Source organism: Mycteria americana, chromosome 4 (genome assembly GCF_035582795.1).
Source record: "Mycteria americana isolate JAX WOST 10 ecotype Jacksonville Zoo and Gardens chromosome 4, USCA_MyAme_1.0, whole genome shotgun sequence".
NCBI classification, from domain to species: domain Eukaryota; kingdom Metazoa; phylum Chordata; class Aves; order Ciconiiformes; family Ciconiidae; genus Mycteria; species Mycteria americana.
Genome location: NC_134368.1, coordinates 30,307,090 through 30,329,681, shown reverse-complemented (window position 1 = coordinate 30,329,681; position 22,592 = coordinate 30,307,090). Strand labels below are relative to the sequence as shown.

The following is a 22,592-nucleotide window of genomic DNA, read 5'->3' as shown; positions in this document are numbered from 1 at the left end:
TCTGCTTTGTGGGAGGTGGTGAGTGATTGCCTTTACATCACTTTTTTGTTTTTCTTTCTTTTGGTTATTAAGCTGTCTTTATATCAACCCACAACTTTTCTCCTCTTGCTTTTTCTGTTCTCTCCCCCATCCTGCTGGGTGGGGCGAGTGGGCGAATGGCTGCGTGGGTGCTTAGCTGCTGGCTGGCATCAAACCACAATAAGCTAGAAAAATAAAACGGTAGACCTCCTGTTGCATGTATCCACCAATTTTTATTTTTATTGGTCCAGTTCATCATTTGCATACACAGCATGTGATAATGGGTCCTGGGATTATCGAACACCCCGACTGATTTAATTCGATTTGTGAAGTCCAGCTGCAATCAGAATTTGACTGTATGCTTTTTGCACAATGTGTAAACCATCCAAAAGCTTATCCAAGCTAGATAGTGGCATCACTGAAAAGTTTTGTTTGAATGTAGCTAGACAACATTGTGGGCCTGATGATGGTCTTATGCTGATATAAAATGACAGGAAGCATCTCCACTGAGATCTGATCTGATAAATGCTATCATAGTGAGTAAAGATGTTTTTTTCAAGAACGTCTTAATGCTATCTGCCACCATGAAATGTTCGCATTAATTGCAGGTGCTCTGTCAGGTAATAAGAAATAATTCCTGGGCTGGGGACTACAGGGCAGGGAATAATCTCTGAAACTCAGCAAGCCTGTAGGATGGGGGTAAGGAGCCTTTCAAGCCAAACACAGGCATTGTGCCATGGAATAGCGATAAATGTCAGCTATCTTTCCATCCAGAACACTATTTGTAGAGGACATTGAGTCACTTCCAGCAGTAATAAAAAGAAAAGGGGCAGGCAGAGCCCCCAGGGCCCTCACAGCTGCCTGGCTGCTTCGCAGGGTGCAGGTGGGTGCCTGGGTCTCCTTGCGTGGATGCACCAAACGCCTGCCCCTGCTGGGGTGGCCAGTTTAGGCAGGAAGTATAGCACTCTCTTCGGGAACAAAGTCATGTATTATCCTAAAAATGTCCTCTACTATCATTGTGTCACCCCTTGTAAAACTTATGAGAAGGTCCTTAAGAGAAGCGATGCTGTAGTAAGGCCAATAAGAAGTGAAGATTATGCCTCCTGTCAAAGATATTGTAATATTTATTAAAAATGTCCCTCTTGCAGATTTTTTTTTTAAATATCTTTCAATATATGCTCTTTTTCTTGTAGAAATAAAGAACAACAGCAATATAATGGTAAAATATCATCCTAAATTCTGGACAGAGGGAATTTATCAGTGCTGCAGACAGACAGAAAAATTAGCACCTGGCTGTGAAAAATATAATCTTTTTGAAAACAGTAAGTACATAGGAATGTATGTACATAGGGACATTTTCATATGAAGTTGTTCTGGCATATTTTTCTGCTTTTTTTTTTAATATGATCCTGTCATCATACCTGAATGCCCTAGATATTAGGCAAATTTATAGAGCAGAGTGAATCAGTGATGCTGTGCCTAAAGCAAATCAAAATGTTTGTTTAATTTCCAAGCATTTTGTAAAAAATGTAAAAGTCAGTGAACTGTCCTGCCAAAAAATGTTTAGAAAAAGCTGAAAGGAATCATTGAGGCTGCTGAATTTGTTTCACTTGGTTTGTTTTTCCCATCTGAAACTTATTTCACCAAGTGTTTACCTCAGACTGAGGATAAAACCTGATGGCGAAAAAGATTCAGCTAGAAATCCTTGCCAGCTCTTCAGTTTTAATAAATAACTTCTACATAGCCATGTAAAAGAATAATAACTGTGTTGCATTCAGTGTTACTACACCAGTGTAAAAATGATACAAGAAGGCTTAATGTATTTACAGACACATGACTGAATTTTCTTAGAGGCTTGTAAATGTCCGTATGCCGAACCTGGATGAACCGTGACTTCCATAGGCACGTGCATCTTCCAGCATCCAAATCACAGGTTCTGCTTGTTCAGCAGCAGATACTGTAGCATGTACAGATGTGCAAGCATGACCCTTACTGCAATATTGTCCTACATAAGGATACAGTAATTATTTAGTTCTTGATTTAAGGAAAATTCACTGCTTACCTCCCAGTGAAATCAGCAGTGCCCGGATGGTTTCCTGCATCAGGGCCTTACATGGGAATGGTGAGGACCTGTGGATTTAGTAGCATTATAAGACTTGAAGAATAAACAGTGGCTCTTGGTCAGCCTTATTCGTCAAGAAGATTTAAAACCTGACATACAGCTCAACCTTTTAAACAGGGAAAAAAGCAGGACAGGAGAAAAAAAAATACTCTTGGACCTGAGAAAAGTAATAAAAAATACATACAACATTTATCCCTTATTTAGCGAAGCAAGTGTCAGGGGAAGTATTATTTTTTTAGAAGAGCAGATGTTGATAGGAACAGACCTTTAGATTATCGTGGTGACAAGAACACTGCTTCCTTTTTGTTTACCTTTTTTTATCTCTCTCTCTTTTTTTATTTCTCATATTTCTGCATCTGAGGGCTGGTTCAGGGGTGCCTGCGTGGCACGCTCGGGTGTGGCACAGATATTGCCAAATCCTGTGGTGAATGTAGCTTGCCGTTGTATTTAAGATGTCTTTGCAAGAATATTTAATCAATGTTTTCCTAATGCTTAACTGGAGCTGTCTTTTCTTTCTGACTTATTAAACTATCCTGAAAGCTAGTTAAGATACTAAAACCTTTTAAACCTTTAATTCAGTTTTTAAATTTATAGCTAAATGGATAGACACAGATCCTTTCCTGTGCTCTGTTTCTAGGTGTAATGAGATTGCCCTCTCCAATGCCAGAAAAAAGTGTGGTAGGTAGTGTCTTTAAAATATTTAATAGATAATTGCTGGTTTTGAGATGGTGTTTAGATTTCCTGTGATTCTTTCCATATCCTACAGCAAAGGTCTATTTCCGTATGCGTCAATGGGCATCACGCTCTATCTCAAGCCCAGGCTGGAGAAAATCCCATTGAAATTTAGTGGCACCTATTAGCTGTAGCTGTGCTGCTGGTGGGAGAGGGGGTTGGAAAGCAAACGCTGGCTAGCGCTGCCCTTTACCGGCAGCTGCAGAGCTGCAGCGTGAGCCAGCCCCATGGGTAGCACCCGTGTTGACCATCCTCCACGTGCCCCAGCTGCCTCACCGGGCCACCGCAGCTCACTCCTGGGGCAACCCACAGCTAGCCCAGCTTTCGCCTCCAGGATGCTCGGCTGGTTTGCGCTGCTGCCTTGGGTAAGGGTGGGGTGGCGTGGAGCAGAGCGGACTGATAATAATGTTGGGTTGTTTTCAGCGAAGGCCTCCGCCGCCTGTTCCTCCAGTTGAAGAAAATGGCAACAAAGAGGAGGAGATAGTGGTAGCAATGTATGACTTTGAGCCTACAGAACATCATGATTTAAGATTAGAAAAAGGTGAAGAATATACGGTGATTGAGAAGAACGACATTCACTGGTGGAAGGCGAGAGACAAATATGGGTAAACAGGAGGTCCTTATTTTTCATTATAAAATTCATAAGACTATTTCCATGTTGTAGTAGTTTATGTTGACTATGTGTCAACAAATAACTGTATTAGACCCCTGAAATCTCATCCATATCTTTATTCCCACATAGAAAGCAATTTAAGAGTTTATGGTTTCCCAATTAAAGCATCAGCCAGCCTGCAAAACCTCGCTAGACTGGTACAGTACTCCCGCTTCCCTGGGGAACAGCTCATTAGAGAGCAGTATGGTTAACACTCAGCTCAGCAGGCTCCGACTTCCAGACTTGAATAATCATCATCTTATTAAATAGCTGGATCATTAGGGGCAATCTTTGAATGAGTTGAGAGAGAGTTGCAGTGAGATGCCTTAATGACTACAACTTTACGTTCCTTGGATTAAAATTTTTCCCTGCGGTTTTAAAGGTGAAAGTTTCCATACTTCAATATTTATCAGGTCCCTGTTGCAATATGTTAGGGGTAATTGCAAGTTATCAGGCTGTGGCAGGCTCCAAACATATTTCCAGTGACTGACTGGGACCTCCGAGCGCAGAAGTGACAGAGCCAGCAGAGGGTCACTCTTCTTCACCCCTTCTGCTGGTTTTCTTGGACATTGCTGCTGCCCGTGTCACTTCTGTAGGCACACTGAAAGTTAATGTGGAAATGCTGATGTGGAAAATTAGTTTCTGTATAATCAGCAGTAGAGTGGGTGGGTCAGTAATAAATAAATTACAGCGAGGGACCTCTGGTAATTAGCAGAATGAAACACTGTCTTCTAGGCATACAATTTTACATGTTTTCACTCAGATTATATATTCTGTATTTTTTTAGAAAACAAGGATATATTCCAAGCAACTATGTAACAGGAAAGAAGTCCAACAACCTCGATCAATATGAGTAAGTGAATATTTGAATTAAAATCTGGAAGATCATAAAATGAAACCTGTGCTTTAAGAATGACAATGTAATTTTAAAGTTTTGAAAGCAATTATTTACATACTATAGCAATTATCTCAGAGATGAAACTTAAATATTTGAAATAGGCATATATTTGTTCTGATTCTCCTCATTGATTTTGCTGTGATTTATAATGTAGAGTCAAGTTAGCGAGATGGCCATCAGGCATGCAATTTGTAGACTATCACTGTTAAAGTGAAAAAAAAAAAACCCTCCCAATTCTCTGATAGACAAAGGGAAGCCTTAAAGGAAATTTACCCGTTATAAGTATGCTGAATGTTTGTTTTTTTTTTTAATATTAAAGTGACATGTCTATCCAAAGTGTGTGGCAGTAAGGTAGTAGAGTAGAAACAGTGGAAATCATTCAAAGTAAACAGAACAGATCTGAGATTTTGGAAGGCAGCTCTAATTTTCAAGAAAATATATCACTTGGTGCATTTTAAGTCTCAGTGTATGCATATAACTTATCAGCTATAAAAGCATAGCTTTAAAAAAAAAAAAATGCTTTTTCCAGTTGATGTTTCATTATGGAGTACTTATTTAAGAACATCACTTACATTTAACACTGTAGACTCCAAGCCTGTTGTTCTTGATGTTCAAACTTCAGTACAGCATAAACTGTTGTGCCTGAGAACTTAAGACGTATTTCATGACTTTTAGATAAAACGGAGCTGGAAGGAAATCCTAATTAAAAGCAGTTTATGAAATCACATTAGTAGCTCCAAAACTCTACTCTCAGCCACATATGGCTCCTACTGCTGTGTTTTGCCAGAAGGTAGAATTTCTTCTGGGATTTTGCCCTCAGCTTCACTAGAGGGAATTACTTGTTCTTTGTGCTTTCTCATCTTAGAGGCTCTTCTTAAGAGCCCTGCCCTGTTCTGGGCTGGGCTGTGGGGCTGGCAGAAAGGGAAGGAAGGAACTGGGCTGCCTTATCTGGTCCAGCCACTTTGTGCCTTACCACCTAGGGGCCATAATTCTGAGTCACCACGCAGTCCAGGGAGGATTAATCCAGGTCATCTACCAACTGCAAGAAACCACTATCTCCGGAACAGCAGAACTTGATTAGAGGCTGCTGTGCCACTTCCCTGCTCAGTTACTTCCATGACAGCATAGCTCAAAATGATTGCACTGTGCCATTTGCGAGCTGCGCGTTTTTCCTTTTTATATTACTCGCTGCAGCTGGCTGAAATGTCAGTGCTTCCGTGGCTGCTTTAACCTGCCCATGCAGCACCAAGCTTGGGGATGTGCAACCGTGACATTTAATTCGCTTCAAACTCTTCTTTGGTAGGTGGGTCCTCCCTGGAAAATCAAAGCCGTGAAGTTATTGAATGAAACGGCGGTCTAGCAGCCAGCTCCGCAGGTGGCTTGACCAGCGTGCAGGCAGCTGCTTCTCTGGGGCTGTCAGCCAGCCTTTGGGCTGCCGATCAGAGCAACTACTGCCATCAGCCTGTGCGCGTTTGAGAAGTGTTTTTCCTGAAAAAGTAGTTCCCTTACTTGAACTTTATTGGCTTCTGTGGGATCTCACTGGATTTGTTTCAGGGCATTTTTATGGGATAACTGCACAATGTAATAGAGGCTGATTTTTGTACATTAACTAAAGGTCAGTTGTTGACCTTTGTTACTGTAAAATTATTGAATCTGTAGCTTTGTAATACTTTGCTTTAAGCATCTTATGGAAATCACGTGCTTTGGAGAAGTTTTGGTTACTGATGTTGTGTTGCAGGTGGTACAGCAGAAACCTGAACAGAAGCAAGGCAGAGCAGCTCCTCAGAAACGAGGCGAGTACAGCAGTCTTGCGGTATTAACCATGAAATTCATGTAAATTAGCTTTTTTTATTAAAGCAAATGCTTATTTTGGCATGCGCAAATCACAGAACGAGTAGAAGAGACACGCAGCTTAAAACCGCTTGTACAAAACTGTCAATGTGCTTGCATTTCAGGATAAAGAAGGTGGTTTTGTGGTGAGAGACTCAAGTCAGCCTGGCCTGTATACAGTTTCCCTTTATACAAAATTTGGAGGGTGAGTTTCTGTGGCTGCTCTGCACACCTTGTTTTGTCCAAATCCGTTTGCATCCATCTCCAAATCCATGGGCTGGAGGAAAGCCCAGGAGAGAGCTCAACAAAGAAATGAGGGATGCTGTGATAGGAAAGACGGGTGACTAAAAGGAGCTTTTCGACTCCGTGGTTAGGTCATGTTTGCTTTAACCCAGAGTAGACCTGAACTGCATCTCAAAGAAGGAGGCCTCGCTTTCCTACCCCATTTGGTCTCTTCCCTCCTGCCAGCCTGAGTGTTTGTGTCAGCATATGGTGAGCTGGACTGGGGAGCTCGCCAGGCTGAAAATTAACCTTTTATGGGTTAACCTTCAACTTGGTCTGAGCACTGAGATGCAGGCGAGTCACCAGTCCTTGGGATCTTTGATATTCAAGCTGTTCCTGAAGCATGTGACATCGGGCACCAGCGCTGGCCCTTTTGGCTTCCTTTTCCTAGTCAATGTGCTCCTCTTACAATGTCATTTGTTGTGAATTTTTCATTATTACTAACTGTTGTTGTTATTATTTTTCCAGAGAAGGTTCATCAGGAATAAGACACTACCATATAAAAGAAACAGTGACATCACCGAAGCAATACTACCTCGCAGAAAAACATCTCTTTAACTCCATTCCTGAAATAATTGAGTATCATAAACATAATGCAGCAGGTAGATGAACTGGATTTTTTTCTGTCACTTAGGGTTGATTTGAAAAGGAGTGTGAGGCATTTTAGGGTTTTAATGAAAGTTTCTAGGTTTTTATAGATCCTTCTTTTTCAGGGAAGTCATGAGACACTGCGTTTTCACATTTTTTTTCAATATAGGCAATCATTTGAAAGATTTTCTGTAAATATATATATATATATAAATACATAAATATGTTCCTGTCCCCAGAGTAACAGAAGAACAGCTGTATCGAGTCAGGAAAAATCATTCATTTAGCTCCCCATTGCGTCTCAATCAGCTGCTGTGACCCACAGCAGATGGATAGGGATGGTACTTCCCCAGAGTACTCTCCAGGCACTAGCTTCTTACCTGCGGGTCACCACCACTTAAAATGATCTAATCTTCCCATATAGCAAACAGATGAGGAGAACAGTAACGTGTTGTTTAGGAAATCCCTAAAGATCAGTCTTTGTAAAGGTCAGACACTTCAGATCTATAGCTGATGGCTGATGCTGGTGTCCGCCCAACTGTATGATGGGATGGGGAGAGTTTAGGAACCAGGTTCAAGGCACGGACACTAATGCAGTATATTTTTTCAAGTCCAGTCTGTGCAGAAATTTCCCTCATGACCAAAATTTTCCAGATGTTTATATCTAATTCAGGTGACCTGGCATTTCCTGATGATTTTCCAGAAAGGCATTTTCCAGAATATATGCTCCAAAACGTAACCCTGCTTTTAATTTATTATAACTGATTTTACTACTTGTTTTTTTAATTGCTTCATTGCTTTTACCTTATGGTGTTTTGAGTTCTGACAAGATTTTAGGAGAATATTCAGCTAGCATGCAGCATTTATTTTGTATGTGTAAAATCCCGGTGTGAAACTGCTGGGGTTTATATGTGTGAAACGGAAATGATCAAAAGTAACATTGAGGGTATACCTTTTAGATAATCTTTCTGATCTGAAAGGGGTCCTCAGCCTTTGTTGGTGCCAGAATAACTGTAAAGCACAAATATGTATGCATATATCTATAACCATCTCTCACCAGTAAAGAAGCAGCAGCACGTTAGATGCAGTGAGTGCTCTTGTGCACCCCTCATAGCCACTTTGAGCAGTCAAAACAACGCAATAGTAGAAAATATGGTCAAAGCTGTATATGACGATAAGGTTATCAGTGTTGCAGTTTGCAGTGAACAAATGGCTGATTTGCTGCCTGGCACTATTTCAGAAGCAAGCTGTGTTTCTTGAATTATCTTTGAACCTCAGGTCTTGTTACCAGGCTGCGTTACCCAGTGACCCCAAAGAAGACGACAGCACCAACAACGGCAGGATTCAGCTATGGTAATTGCATGTTGTATTAATCTGCACGTAGCTTTTCTAGTGATTTTATACATGTAAGTTGCCACAATATTTTCTAAAAATTTTGCAAAGACCTAGTTTTGTACTTGTGTTTGGCTATACTAACTTATGCGGGTGCAAGTTGGACCTTGGAGACCTTGCTCAGAGGATCGGCATGCGAAGGCATGACGGCTGGTGGTAGGTGTGTGGTGCCAAGGGCAGCAGAGAGGAGAGGCAGAATGTGTCGCCGGTGCTCCAGGGGAATTCAGCATCTTCCTCCACGCTTTTGTGGACACTTTGAGCTCTGCCCAATTAGAGACCTGTGCCTTTGGCTCCTTCATAAGCCTCCAGACTTCTGACTCAACCTTGGCTCCTTTGATCTTTGTGGAGGGGTTATTTTTTTTTTTTTTTTAATTTGGAATAACCTGTTTTAAGCATGGCACATCAGGTGACGTGAGCAGCTGCTACGCACTGGCACAACTTCATACAATGGCAGCTTGTTGAAATCAAGTCTGATAATACCAGCATGTAATTACTGGCTTCAGGAAAGTTTAAGTTTTGCCTTCTGTGTTGGTCAGGAACTGCTTAAAGGTTATGTCTAGCTAAATGTTTGTTTTGTGAGATATAGAAATGCTCCACTTTCCAAGTTAATTCTAAGACGTTTTCTCCCTAATTCCCTGATTTGCTAGTAATCCAGCATTTCCCTTTCCTCCTCCCTATCACCTAGCAGTTCGGTGTGTTCCCTAGTACAGCAGTCATGGGCTCTTGTTCGTTTTGTTTTATAGAGAAATGGGAAATTAATCCCTCGGAACTGACGTTCATGAGAGAACTGGGGAGTGGTCTCTTCGGCGTAGTGCGCCTTGGGAAATGGAGAGCGCAGTATAAAGTGGCCATCAAGGCAATTCGGGAAGGTGCGATGTATGAAGAGGATTTCATTGAAGAAGCTAAAGTGATGATGTGAGTTGTGTGCTTGGCACTTTTATTGCCAGTTCCAGGCCTCTGATGCCATTTACTGATTATAAATAAAACACTTTGGGCAGGTGGTATTTTTGCAGTTTTGTGGGGTGGAGAGCTAGCACTGGGCGGAGGAAGTAATAACGACATGATCTCAATCTTTTCAGGAAGCTAACGCATCCTAAATTAGTTCAGCTGTATGGTGTGTGCACACAACAGAGACCTATTTACATCGTGACAGAGTTCATGGAGCATGGCTGCCTTCTCAATTACCTGAGACAAAAACGGGGAGTTTTGAGTAAAGACGTCCTGCTCACTATGTGCCAAGATGTATGTGAGGGAATGGAGTACCTGGAGAGAAACAGCTTTATCCACAGAGACCTGGTAACATCCCATTAGGCAATACACTCCTCTTAGAAATTTTTATTTTTGAACTTACCTATTCCTTTTTGAAACAGCCTGTTTGTAAATAACTGCTTTTGTTCTTGCAGAAAATTATAAGTAGTTGAAGAGACTCTAATCAAGTCTCTAAAATTGCCCTGTACAGAAAATGATGAGAGGTTTCTCTCTCCCACAAAAGTGGAATAAAATCTCTCTGAAATTTTTATAAAGAGTTAATAGCTATTTGTGCTGATATAATAGTGTATCTCTGTTCTGAATTGGTGCCGTTTTCACCATTCATGAATCCCTTGAGATGATGATTTTTTCTGATGTTTTTTTACAAAATGGTTTAGTTGTCAAAACAGTACTATCAAGAGCAAATGCACATGTACCTTTTATAATGAGAATACACCACTGAACTTGGTAAATTGGTGAACTTGCTAAGCAGTGAGGACAAAGTCCTCATTAGGCCGTTGTAATTTGTCTGCAAGAGACGGCAAGCTTTTCACCCAAATCTAACCATTCTCTTTGCAGGCTGCCAGGAACTGCCTGGTGAGTGACTCAGGAGTGGTCAAAGTGTCAGATTTTGGAATGACAAGGTATGGCTGAGTGTGCAAACACATTTGTGGGGATTCGGGAAAATTCACCTAACCCTTGTACTTAGCCATAAGGCAACACACCCCCAGCAAAATTACAGGCAAAAATGATCTTTTTTTGACCTCTCCTTTGGGTCATTTTTTTCCAGTGCCTTTAAAGTTTGTTCGTTCTGTGGTCATGTGTCCATTTCCTTACTCATTTTAATTCTGGGAAATCAAAACTAGGCAGTTTATTCTCTAGAGAAGTCTGTCTAGTGCTTACCATGAGGGGCCTGGCTTCGAACTGACTCCGTAGTCTGACTGGTCTTCTGTTAGCAACTTTCTGTAACATCTGTGAAAATCTTACAAATTTTAATCTTGTAGTGATGCAGGAGGCATATTAGAGCTTCTGTCTCGGACAGCAGAGCTCATGCTGCAGAGATAATAGTCGTTAATCTGTATTTTGGTAAATAAATGATAGAAAGAGGCTGTTCAGTGAGTTTGGGATCCTCTTGGGGTAGATGGTTCAGAGTTGCACATCTCTAGCTGAAGTGCTGGGAGGTGCTGAGACCCGGAGAGGGGTTAATTTCCTGCCCTTGTTAGCACCCGTGGGTGCTACATCAGGTGGGTGATGGGTGGGTGAGGCGGGGTGGGGAGCAGTGCCTACAAGGAAGGTGTTCAAGCACTGTGGTTTGACCATGCTGCTCTTGGCTCTTGCCCACCTTTCTCTACTACTGAGCTTGCATGTCCCCTGACATCTGAATTCAGACTGGCCAGTGAGAAACACAGCAAGAAATTTACGCTTTTGCATCATTTTCTCTCGTAATACAGACCTTTAACTTGCAGGTGGCCTAGACCTGTGTTGTATAGCTAATAATCACAAGAGAAGACTCTGAGGTCGTAAGAAAAATGAGCTGGGTCTTGACTGAAACCTCCGTACTGCCCCAGAGAAGCTGTTTTTATCATGTGATGCTAACAGTCATGGCCATTAGGTGGCAATATGAGCTTCTAATATTCAAATCCAAATCTAAATTATAATTTGCAGGCTTGGAGGCTGACTGAAGGATATAATGTTTTTATTTTTTTTTTTTTTTTTAGGTATGTCCTCGATGATCAATACACAAGCTCCTCAGGGGCTAAATTTCCTGTGAAATGGTGCCCGCCAGAAGTTTTTAATTATAGCCGATTCAGCAGCAAGTCAGATGTCTGGTCATTTGGTAAGATGTTCATCATTGAAAGAAAGCACTATTTTTACATTTTATCAATACTAGTTAAGCTCCAGTTATTGGGAAGGATTCAGACATCTGAGAAGAAGCTCAGAGAAACCATTTGCCACAGTTTTACGCTTGCGTAAAGTTCCACAGAGACCTTTAGAACTGTTATTTATTAAAACCCATGCTACTAGAATAAGATGTTTTCAGCAATGATCCATGTGAACACATTCTAGAATATGGATCTCAAACTATTTATCTATGAGAAATCCTGAGCCCAGGGCTCAAAATAAACATGTATTTTTAAGAAGTTATTTGCTTATTTTCTTAATGTTTATTTTCTTTTTCTTTTTTAGGTGTTTTAATGTGGGAAGTATTTACAGAAGGAAAAATGCCCTTTGAAAAAAGCTCAAACTATGAAGTGGTAACGATGGTTAGCCAAGGACATCGTTTGTACCGGCCTAAACTAGCCTGTAAGCAGGTGTATGAAATGATGATGATGTGCTGGCAGGAGGTATATACCTTTTATTTTTTTTTTTTTGTCTTTGAATTGAAAAAAAGGTCAATCTAGCAACAGCAGTTAATCCCCATTGCAGCATTCTTACTGTGTCTAGCTCTCTCAGCTATTCATGTGTTTATCGCTAAGACAAAGATCTCCCCCTGGTTTGCAACTGAACTAGAGCTGTGATAAGAAAAACCACTGAGGAAATTTCTCTGAAATAAACGGACTGTCAGATTAAGTATGCAAAGGCATTTAGTGACAAAATGAAATAATTGCTAAATCTGTGCTGGTCATGATTATATCTGCGTACAAATACTCCGAGCAAAAACAATTCAGTCGGAATGGCCCAGAGGTGGAGAATCTGATTTTATATTGCCTCAGTTTATTAATCATTACAGAAACATGCCAGAATGACCAAAAATATTTTTAAAGGAAGAGTTTGTTATCTGATTATAAATTATATAGGAAATATAGATTAACTTGCAGTTGAATCTAAATACAAATCCCAAGGTTTATAAAGAAAGATAAAAATAACACTGTACTATTAATCCTTCTAACCCAGAAAGATACTGACTGTACAATTTTCACAGGGGTCAAAGGGGCAGCAAACCCAAATTTAATACTTTATCAACTAAATCAGTATAAAACAGTTTTTGTAGTATTAAAGCAGAAAGTCTCTAAGGGTAGGTGCATTTAATGAGATTCCTCTAATTTTGAGAGAGCAATCGAGGAAGCCAAGAATGGAAAGAGCTGCATGATTTATTTCTAGTTAGTCTTTGCCACAGGGGGTGCTGGGGAAAAACTGCTCTTTTCCAGTAATAAAGCTGACATGCTGTCTGATGCTTGTCTTGGAGGAGAAGGTGCTGGAACAGAGAGCAATTAGTCATCAAACCAACGGGTGGAGATCTAAAACTGACAAACCAGTTGGTTTATGCAGCAAAAAATACATTAAAACCAACAGTGCCCTGGAGGGCTGCGGAATGACAAATATGTCTGTAGTTCAAAAAAGCTATTCACAGGAGCCAGGAAAGTACAGATCATTAAATTTTGTTTGTACTTGGTAACCTGCTTGAAATGGTCATTAAAATGGAATAATAAATTACCTGGAAGATAATTATATGTTATTTGTTAATGATCTTTGAATATTAATATGTATTTATAGGATTTATATGAACATCAATGAATTAATTAAAATTATTGATTTCATCAGGGGTTATTAACAATAAAATCTAAGCAGTCATCACATGGGAGAGAAAGAGTCTTTGTGAATCACAAACAGGACACAAGCAATGGCAAGATACTGTCAATCTTTGTCATAAAATATGATTAACTGTAGGTACCTCCGTCCTCATTTAATAAATTTATTATTGATTTGTAGAGGGAAGTGAATACTGAGGATTCAAAATTTAGCAGGTGATACAAATCTAAAGAGGCTGATAAATGGAGGAAAAGTGCAAGTTACCCAGACATTCAGAAGATGCTAAATTAACTGTGTCAGCAAGGTCAGCGAAGAGACTACCTCAGTGTATTGCCATAATTAAACAAAACAAACAGGATGTTATGACACATAAGGAACTGTATGGAAAATAGAGTAGACGAAGGATGCTGTTGCATAAGTCTATGACACAGTCTCATTTCGGAGTCCAAAAAATAACGTTGAAGTCAAAGAGGCTTCAGAGAATGACACTCAAAATTCTTAGGAACATGAACAACTTGCGTAAAGAAAGATTGGAGCAATTCACTGGGGGAGGTGGGGTTGGGGAAGAAAAAGGAGAAAGTGTAGCACTATGCAAAATAGTTAGTTATATGAAGAGTGTAGTCCAGCAATACCTATTTATGCTTTTCAAAGCGTAAAAAAAAGGGTGATGCTTACTGAGACTAAGCGACACATCCAAAATCTGCACAAGGAGATATTTTTGCATGTCACATCTAATGAAGTGGTAAATTCACTGCCACAGAATGATGGCAAGACCAATAGTTTATCAAAATCAACATGACTTTGTTGCTTTCTGATCACAGCTGTGCATGCTTTTGTTTTTAGAAGCCAGAGGGACGCCCAACTTTTGAAGACTTGCTTCACACAATCATTGACATTGCAGAGGGTGAAGATGCTTTCTGAAAAAAGACAACAGCGGCACAAGTACAGGAAAGAAGCTGCTTTCCCGAGATGTGGCTTCCCCACTTCTTTTTAAAGGCTTGATTCTGTAAGCTGCTGGATGCTGCTAAACAGCATGGGGAACCTGTAACATCTGATCCACTCCAGCACAAAGTTTTACATGATGTTGGGAAATGAGCACAGTATCTTCAGCAATACCAGCAGTCTCTCTGTTTTCTCTGAAAAGTCAGCATTGCATAGCTGGCAAGTTGAGCCCTTTATGGAGGAAGAGAGAGAATGTGGCCAAAGCCCAGGAGCCTAATTTGCGTTTACTGGGTTGGGTTTGTGTACATACAGTCCATGTTTCTGAGTTTCTCTTTACACAGGCAGTAGTATTAGTAGTGATTTGCATGCTTAAAAATTGAAGGTATCTATAAATGGCTATTTACTGACATTGAAATGTTTCCAGAGATTCTCCAGAAACATTATTTTTCTCAGTTGATGGGTGTTTTAGGACACATCAAGAACACAAAACGTGCCTCTTTCATTTGCACATAGTAGGTTGTTAAGAGCACAGTCTTCAGTTTAGCGTAACACTCAAAAAGCTTTGCTTCAGAACTGGGCCGTGATACGCCCCAAGACATTCTAGGCTGTTTGGTCAACCAGAGACCTCTCTCAGTTAGTCTTGATGTTACTCATGAAAAATAAGTCCAAGATTCAGCACAGCTGGCTGTCAGTGTACCATAGTACCTTGTTTTGGATTAATTATACAATAACTTATATGCTGTATGTATTGTAAATATATAAATTCCATGCATTTATTTATATAAAGTGTGTTTTTCTCTTGAAATATTGAAGCACAAGTTTGTCCTACCTTCACTTATATACACAACTTGATACATGGGGTTGTAAATGAAAGGAAGTACACTCTCAGGTGTGTTTAAGGAGGGCTCCTCTTTCTGTCTGTCATCTGTATGTACAGTGATCTAACCTTTCTGTTCTTAACAGAAAATGTCATACTACACATGTATGTAAATAAACCGAATGTTAACTATTGTTTGGAACCAACTAACGTGTTGCCAGTAATTTACTGTCAGTGCATCATAAGCCAAACTCATTGTTCATGTGAATCTGGTGTTATGATAGTCCATGTATGTGTGTATATATCTCTGTGTGTATACACACTCTATACTAAATATATATATACAGTAGTGTGAATATATATTTAAATGAATTCGGCCATGATAAAATGTTCAGTGCAGAAATGCCTGAACTCTCTGTAGAAGTTACATGCCCATTCCCCTCTGCTAGAGGCTGATGTCTCCACAGCCTTGCTGAAGCCTGTTTCAATTAACCTGACTTTGTACCAGTGGATGTGAGGAGTATTTGCACTTCAGTTTTGCTGTAGCCACCTCCTGAGTAACTCTATTACACGTTTTCTTTTTCTTTTGTTACTTGTGCCCTTGAGCCATGTGTAATAGAAAACATTGCACAAAACCTTTTTTTTTAAATTTTTTTGCAAGTATAGGCAGAGAGGAGTATGGTGAAGTCTATTTCCAATCAGATTATTAAAGGTAACTGTAGTTAGCTTAATACATTCTGTCATTGCTGCATTTGAGTATTTCTGTAATCAATTTTGGAGATGCTTTGTCTAAACCTTTATGTTCAAAAGGAGGAAGCTTCTTGTTTCTTGGAAGAAATGTTTTCCTTTTCTCATGCTATTCCATTGAAAAGTTACAAGCTGTCAGAAAAGATTTAAATTGCTATTTCCTTTTTCTTAATGACAAAATCTCAGAAGATTATTGCAACTATGCAAACAAACCTGTTAAAGTGTTGAGTCCAAACTACCCAATCACTACCAACTGCATGTATTGTTAAAGGGGAGAATCTAGGGTTTTGTACCTGTAGTAGAAAAAGGAACATGGAAGATCTAAGGTAAGCCAAGCTCATCTTTCCTTCCCTAACTGCTCCTTTGCACCCCAGTTTCTCGGTGGAGACCTTGCAAAGTATGGCATTGCCAACACTTTCAACACTACGTCATGAGGAATTCTACAGTAATAAGTAACGTTTCCCTTAAAACAAAAATGAAGCATAGGAAAATCAGGAAATGAATAGTTTCCAATGAACCTTAAGTCTGTATATATTTATTGTTAATTTTTATATGATAAAACACGCTAACTGCTGACTTTTGGCAGCAATTTCCGCATTGAGGTGGGTGCTTTGAATCTGACCCCTTCGCATGCCTCTTCCCAGTACCTGAGGATAATTTCTGCATACCTGCCGTTGTGTTGGATACTTACTTAGGATGCCAGGAACTGTGAGGCACCTAGTTTTTAGATGAAAGCATTTTTTTAGTTGAATGAAGCCTTAGATGGTTAATTTTGGAAAGGATCAGAACAGCTCTGGAGGCAGCTGTCTTGCTCACTCTGCTGATGTCTTCAAAGACAGGTTGAAATACTGCACCATCATCTCTTCTGCATGAGCTCGCTCATCCTTAAGCAACTCAGTCCTTCTTCCCCTTTTTATTATAACTGAATTTTTTCAATTTTTTTTCAATTTTTTTCAAAATAACTGAACATTTTTCAAATGTTGGGGTCAAATTCATCTGTATTTTTTCTTTTTTTTTTTTTAAGAAATACTTAGCCCTACTGATTACAGTTTAATAATTTTTTCTGTGAAATATGTTTGGTACTAGAAAGCAGACACTTTTTTTTTAAACAGATGTGAGATTAGTATCTAGTCTGTTTGGATCTTTTTTTTTTTAAAAAAAAGGTAAGTAGGTGGGGTCAAGCAGTGTTTGTGGTTTACCATGTTTCATATCAGAGCGAAGAGCTCAACTAGAGCTGTTTTACTGGCACAACTGATGAAGAGAGGTTTGCATTTTCATTTGAATCTAAGCGGACAACTAGACATGATTCTTTCTACTTGTAAGTAAACCGGGCCGCATATTTTCATCTTGCAGTTTTGTGCAGCAGCAGTGTACTTGGCAACGGAGCTATTTAATTATTGCCATAAAAATACCAACCAGCTTTCTCTTGCGCTCTTCAGACTGCTTGTCTTGACTTTCAAAATTGCTGCACAAATATGAATCCATTGTATGATGGATTCAGCAAAGCAACCACTTTTAGATACAGATAGGGAGATATTCCCACATGCTGTCCTTAAAAGCATGTACAGCATAGACATGAATAAAAAGTTTGGTAGAACTAGAGCTGTCTCTCCTCCAGAGCAGAATTAACTCGCAGGAAAGACAGAAAGCCTCAGCTTGCACATGTGAGAAGCTGAAAGCTTGTCTTTTAAAGGATTTTTAGAAGCAAACTATACTGTGGCTTTCTACTAAATTATTGATTTTCTAATACTGTTGAAAACTGACAGACATACCAGCTCAGGAGGCATACCGTGGGTCACAGTAAAGATTTGGGTTTGATGGGTGAAGCGGAGTTTGTAGTGCTGAACACAGTTAACCTGCTGCAAGAGCAAGAACTTTGTGCAAAACATGCTAGAAGTGTGTGTCTTAGACGTGGACTACGGCTCTTTCAAAATTAGTAATGCTTTGAGAAACAGTGAATCAGAAAAGAAACTCAAGCCAAGAAATGCATGAAATAATAAAATCATAAAATGCAAATCATAAAAGTTAATCTCTAACGTGTTGCTTGTATCTTTGATGCTACTTCCCCAAGGCTGCAAATTAGAGTTATAACTGAAGATAGGAGGAAGATTGCACGTATAAAGGTGTGTGAACTGGCCACCTATACAGACAGTGTTATCAGCCCAAAGCATACCGCTGGGTGTTGTGGGATTTTATCAGGACAGCTACTGGCAGCAATGGACCATCTCAAAGGACTTGTGTGTTTTCACTCTCCCTTCTCTGTTTTCATGCGACTATCTTTCAGCTTCTCAAGCAAACAGCTGTTCCTGACAGCTGACCGATGTTTTTCTTCTTTCTCTAGCATCCCGTCTGCTCTGTTGTGCACAGATAATTTGTCTTCAGGCCTCTAAGTTGGTTATCAAAATATCAGCTGCAAATTTTTAGGCTAAGTATTTGTCAGTCTAGCTTCAGCACCAGTTTCCTAGTATTTCCACTTCATTCATATGCTTCTCTTGCCATGATACCTTTTCTTGTTTCAAAACTGTGCGTGCTAAAAGGTCTAATTTTGGGCATCAGAATTTGATAGGCTATCATGGCTCTGTGCTAGTGTTGGGATTCCTATTTGTTAACCTGTCACTAGGGTGATAATATGACACTGTTTTAAAAACAAGTGTCTTCATCCTAATATAGTCATTTCCAGAAAGAAAAAAGACATGAACGGTGAAATGGGATACGTTTTTTGTTCCTGGTTTAAATTATTTGTAGAATTGGCTGAACTTTGTCTGAGGTTGCAAGCTTTCATCAGAAATTGGAGAAATTAAATTCTCCACACAATTGAAGAAGGAAGATTTGGCAAATTCTAGATTCAACAGCTCAAATACTCATCTTGTTTGATTTAAACTAAGGTTTTAAGCTACTGACTTTAATCGCTCCGTGATGACTTATGCTGAGGATCAAAGCCAAATGTGTTTTGGTAGCTTATGTTTGGACAGAAGTCAGAGAAATGTGGGCTGAGAGGTCTAGTGGGGCTGTGGATGCTGGAGAAACCTCCCTTCCTGTGGATTTAAAAGAAGCAAGATTTGACCACTCTTTCTGGAAGTTTTGGGAAAATCTTTGATTATGTAGGAAACAGAGAAGTGGGGCCTGAAAATAATGATAGGTCCATAAGTACTTTATTAACAGACTTTAAAAAATAATTTACTGTTAACAATTATGGGATAGTTCTTTCTGTTAGCCTGTATTTCTTTCCTGTGTCCTGTCTAAGCAGTCTGTCATTCATAATATGGTAAACTTTATTGGTGTCTCTGTTCTCTTCAAAATATGGAATCCAAAATGTGATTTCCTTGCTGAAGCACGGCTCTTACTGATGCCATCACTGATTAGTTTTTAATTTATGAAATTTCAGTATGGTTACTTGAGTTAGGGACCAGGGGGGTCAAGGCCTGCCAATACCTATGCGACTCTAACACCCTTTGACAAATCCAGAGTGTTTTGCTTAAGAAAAGGTCCTTGGTCCAAAATTGGAGGAAATCAGACGGAATAGTTCCATTAATTTCAGTGATTTGAGTTAGGGTGTAGCAGACGGGAAAATCAAGAAGAAATATTTAAAACAATGAGTAAATTCTAAGACTCTATTTTCCAATTCTTATTTGCATTTTAAAAGATAGCACATTTTTTGCATTAAAATGCAGGGTTTTAAAAATTATTGTTATTTCTTAGTTTGTCTGATGGCTGTCGAATAAGAAGAAAAGAGAACGGAAGGAAGAGCGCCCGTCACCGGAGGGTGTGCGTAGCTGTGAGAAGCTTCAGGCAGGAAATGCAGGCTTCCTGTAGCCCTGCAGTGAGCTTTGCTGGGGCACCTGGAGCCAGCCCCCGTGTAAACATCTTCCTCAGCCGCTAGCAGAAGGTCCAGACGCGAGCCAGTTTAATCAAATTATTCATTCAGTGTATCAAAGCTTGCACCATTGGCAGTGTTGGCCAAGTCTTTCTAAAACAGCATCGCAGAGCAGCTTGGGGCCTTTCTGGTAGGAACTCAAGGGGAGTTCTGAACAGAAGTTAGGAACTCAAAAAATACGATTTTAATCAAGGGGAGAAAAAGTGTTGTGCAAGAAGCTTACCGGTGACTAAGGAGGATGTAAAATGCATAGATCAATACACGGGTCTTTGCCTGAGATGCTGAAATTCCAATCTATCAGGTCAAAACTTCCTCACTTAATTCAGTTTAACTAAAGCAGGACTTAGCTCCACAGAACTGAAGGCCTTCCTCTGTCTATGGTCCTTGATAATGTTTTCCAGCAGACCTGACAAATTTCCAAACAGAAGTTAACAGTTTGCACTGCTATAATTTATGCTTTTATTAATTTCTACTGAGTTAATTCCACAAGTGCTCTAGGAGTAATGCATGGACAGAAGAATTTCAGAAACTATGTGGTTGCTGAGAACAGATGTGTAAAGACAGGTTTGTTTTCAAAGAGCTGGAAATGCTCGTGTTTAGTATGATAAATATCTGCTGGATTGATAGGCCATGATTTGACACTTAAAATACTCCAATAAGGAGCATGGGGAGAAGCAAACGTTGCAGAACTGTGCAAAGTTTGTGCTGCTTCTCAGGACCCAGCATTTCAGTTCAGCGTGGGCTTATCTGGCCCATGACCTTAGTCTGATCTGTCACTTCTCGCCTGCAGAACTTGGTCATACTTTGTGATCTTTAATTGGTTAGACACTCTAGCTTGGAAAAATCACTCGCCAAATGAAGCATGTGTCCCAGGAAGCACTGCAATGAAAGCTTTAACCCGTACCTTTTCTGTGGTTCTATGGACATAAGAGACTAAATACTTAATATCATAATATGCTTGGGATGTTTTAAAAAACATCACATGCATTCAGTTATTGCTAATCGCTTTTAGCACGGTAAAGGGGAGGTCAGACACAAAAAGCATCCATTAACAGCGCAAGCCTGAAATTCACTGAAGGCAAAATGGATTCCTGAGCTTACACTATAAATTTATTCAAATTGCTGGGCTCATAAAGAAAAGCAAGACAGAATTACATGTCCATAACATCGGTTTGAACCCCTCGCTTTTGTGCTGACAGCCAAATCTTTAACATCTTATTAGAAGATCATTCTTACGTCACATTGAAACTCCACAGTGCTGCTGCTAAATATTTCTGGTAAGTGTTCCATAAGGAGAGCAAGTTGTCTAATGAGGAAAAATATATTTAATTAGACTAGATGGTTTAATCAGAAGAAGTAGACAAGCTTTCAAATGTCATATTCCTTTTTGAACATCACTAAATACTTAATAAACATCAGTTAAACTTCATGGCACTGGCTGAAGTAAAAGAAACGCGAGAATTTTTTCACCCCTGGTGTTAGCTGTTTATGAAACACAGAAGCGATTATAAAAAGAAATGGGAACCTAACACAGTCAAGGTCAGGGGAGAAACACAATTCCTTCCCAAGATATTTGGGAAGGTTTGGTAAGTAGCATATAATTTTAAACAACCCTTTTTCTAATGAAATTGCCATAACTTCCTCAAAAGACAGTACCCGCAAGATCACACTGTCATGCAATATGCTTCTAAGGCACTAATTAATACTGCTTTAGAGACACTCACTCCTTAACACTGTGACACTACTTTACTCTTGAATTTATGGGGTTTTTTGGGGAACAAAAAAGCAATGGTAGTAAACCAGAAATAATTCCCAGCTGACTTTTAAAAAGTGATTTTCATTCCAAGCTGCTGCTTACCTAGAATATTAATAATCTCAACCCTGTAGTAAAACCATGCTAGAGACCATGGTCAGGCAAGCTTCAGCCACTATAATTTCAAACAGCTGAGGGACAGTTTAATGGACACTGGAAAATTATGCAGCAAATAAATTGCATTGCCCATATCTTTTCAGCCTGGTTTCTTTAAAGAAAATTGTTGGTGTCAGCTGGCTTGGGTATTTGTAATCGCTGCATTTTGCATAGCTGTCAGTGGAAACTTTTATCAAACAGTTGATAGTGTCTTCTGATTAATGTAGGCTCGCCAGCTTCCCACGCAATAGGTTCTTCACAGGATGCAACAGTCTAAGGGAAATTGCCCCACCACTTTCAAGATAAATACTCTAACCAAAACACATATGAGACAGGTCTCTTCCTCTTCAGCTAAGAACTAGTTTTGGTCTTATCTTTCTGACATCTGACATTCTCCCTTCTTTTATTAGTGCAAGATTTGCTAAACTAGGTACCTTCATAGAGAAAATAATTACATTTTCATCATGTAGTAAGGTTGCTTAATGTTTTGAGTGCTAGGATGCATACTCGCAGCACACTTGGCTGAAACATTGGTAACAGTCATTGGCAAAAAAGTCTTATGGAACAACAGAAGGGACATCCCATTTTTTGCAGGCTGGATTAAGTCATTAGGATCAGCAAGCCAAAAACGCTGTGAGATATAAACAAGTAAAGTGGAAGACACTGGTGGGAGAAAGGCATACCTTGTGAAAGATAAAACAACAAAATACTGAGACCTCGGATATTCTATTTCAAATGACTTTTTGAGACCTCTTTTTGTACTATGACCTCTGTGGCAGAGAAAACTCGGCACTCATTGGAGTGGGGCATAAAGTTTATTTCCTGTCAGTGCAGCTGAATATGACTGGAGCCTTGTCTCTGCATGCCTGACTCTCATGCTTCCTAAAAGAGCATACATGCAACCGAGAGCCTGAGCCCGGCCCGCTGGTGCGGCTGCCCTCCCACCTACCGGCAATGCATGACGGTGAGATGGTTCAGGGACCTGACCCAGCAGAGCGCGATACCCCACT

General features: G+C 39.8%; 1 protein-coding gene across 1 annotated transcript in view; it reads left to right on the top strand.

Moving 5' to 3' along the window:
• The window catches only part of TEC (tec protein tyrosine kinase), a 52,860-nt gene extending 37,542 nt beyond the window's left edge, over positions 1-15,318 (top strand). Inside the window, exons 5-18 of the mRNA XM_075500028.1 lie at positions 1,212-1,340; positions 2,778-2,818; positions 3,296-3,477; positions 4,312-4,377; positions 6,161-6,215; positions 6,378-6,457; positions 7,003-7,136; positions 8,401-8,475; positions 9,258-9,429; positions 9,594-9,810; positions 10,342-10,406; positions 11,481-11,599; positions 11,950-12,107; positions 14,137-15,318. Of these exons, the coding sequence (XP_075356143.1) occupies positions 1,212-1,340; positions 2,778-2,818; positions 3,296-3,477; positions 4,312-4,377; positions 6,161-6,215; positions 6,378-6,457; positions 7,003-7,136; positions 8,401-8,475; positions 9,258-9,429; positions 9,594-9,810; positions 10,342-10,406; positions 11,481-11,599; positions 11,950-12,107; positions 14,137-14,214 (1,571 nt within the window). The 3' untranslated portion in view covers positions 14,215-15,318. The remainder of the gene's footprint in view (positions 1-1,211; positions 1,341-2,777; positions 2,819-3,295; positions 3,478-4,311; positions 4,378-6,160; positions 6,216-6,377; positions 6,458-7,002; positions 7,137-8,400; positions 8,476-9,257; positions 9,430-9,593; positions 9,811-10,341; positions 10,407-11,480; positions 11,600-11,949; positions 12,108-14,136) is intronic.
• The last annotated feature ends 7,274 nt before the right edge of the window (positions 15,319-22,592 follow it).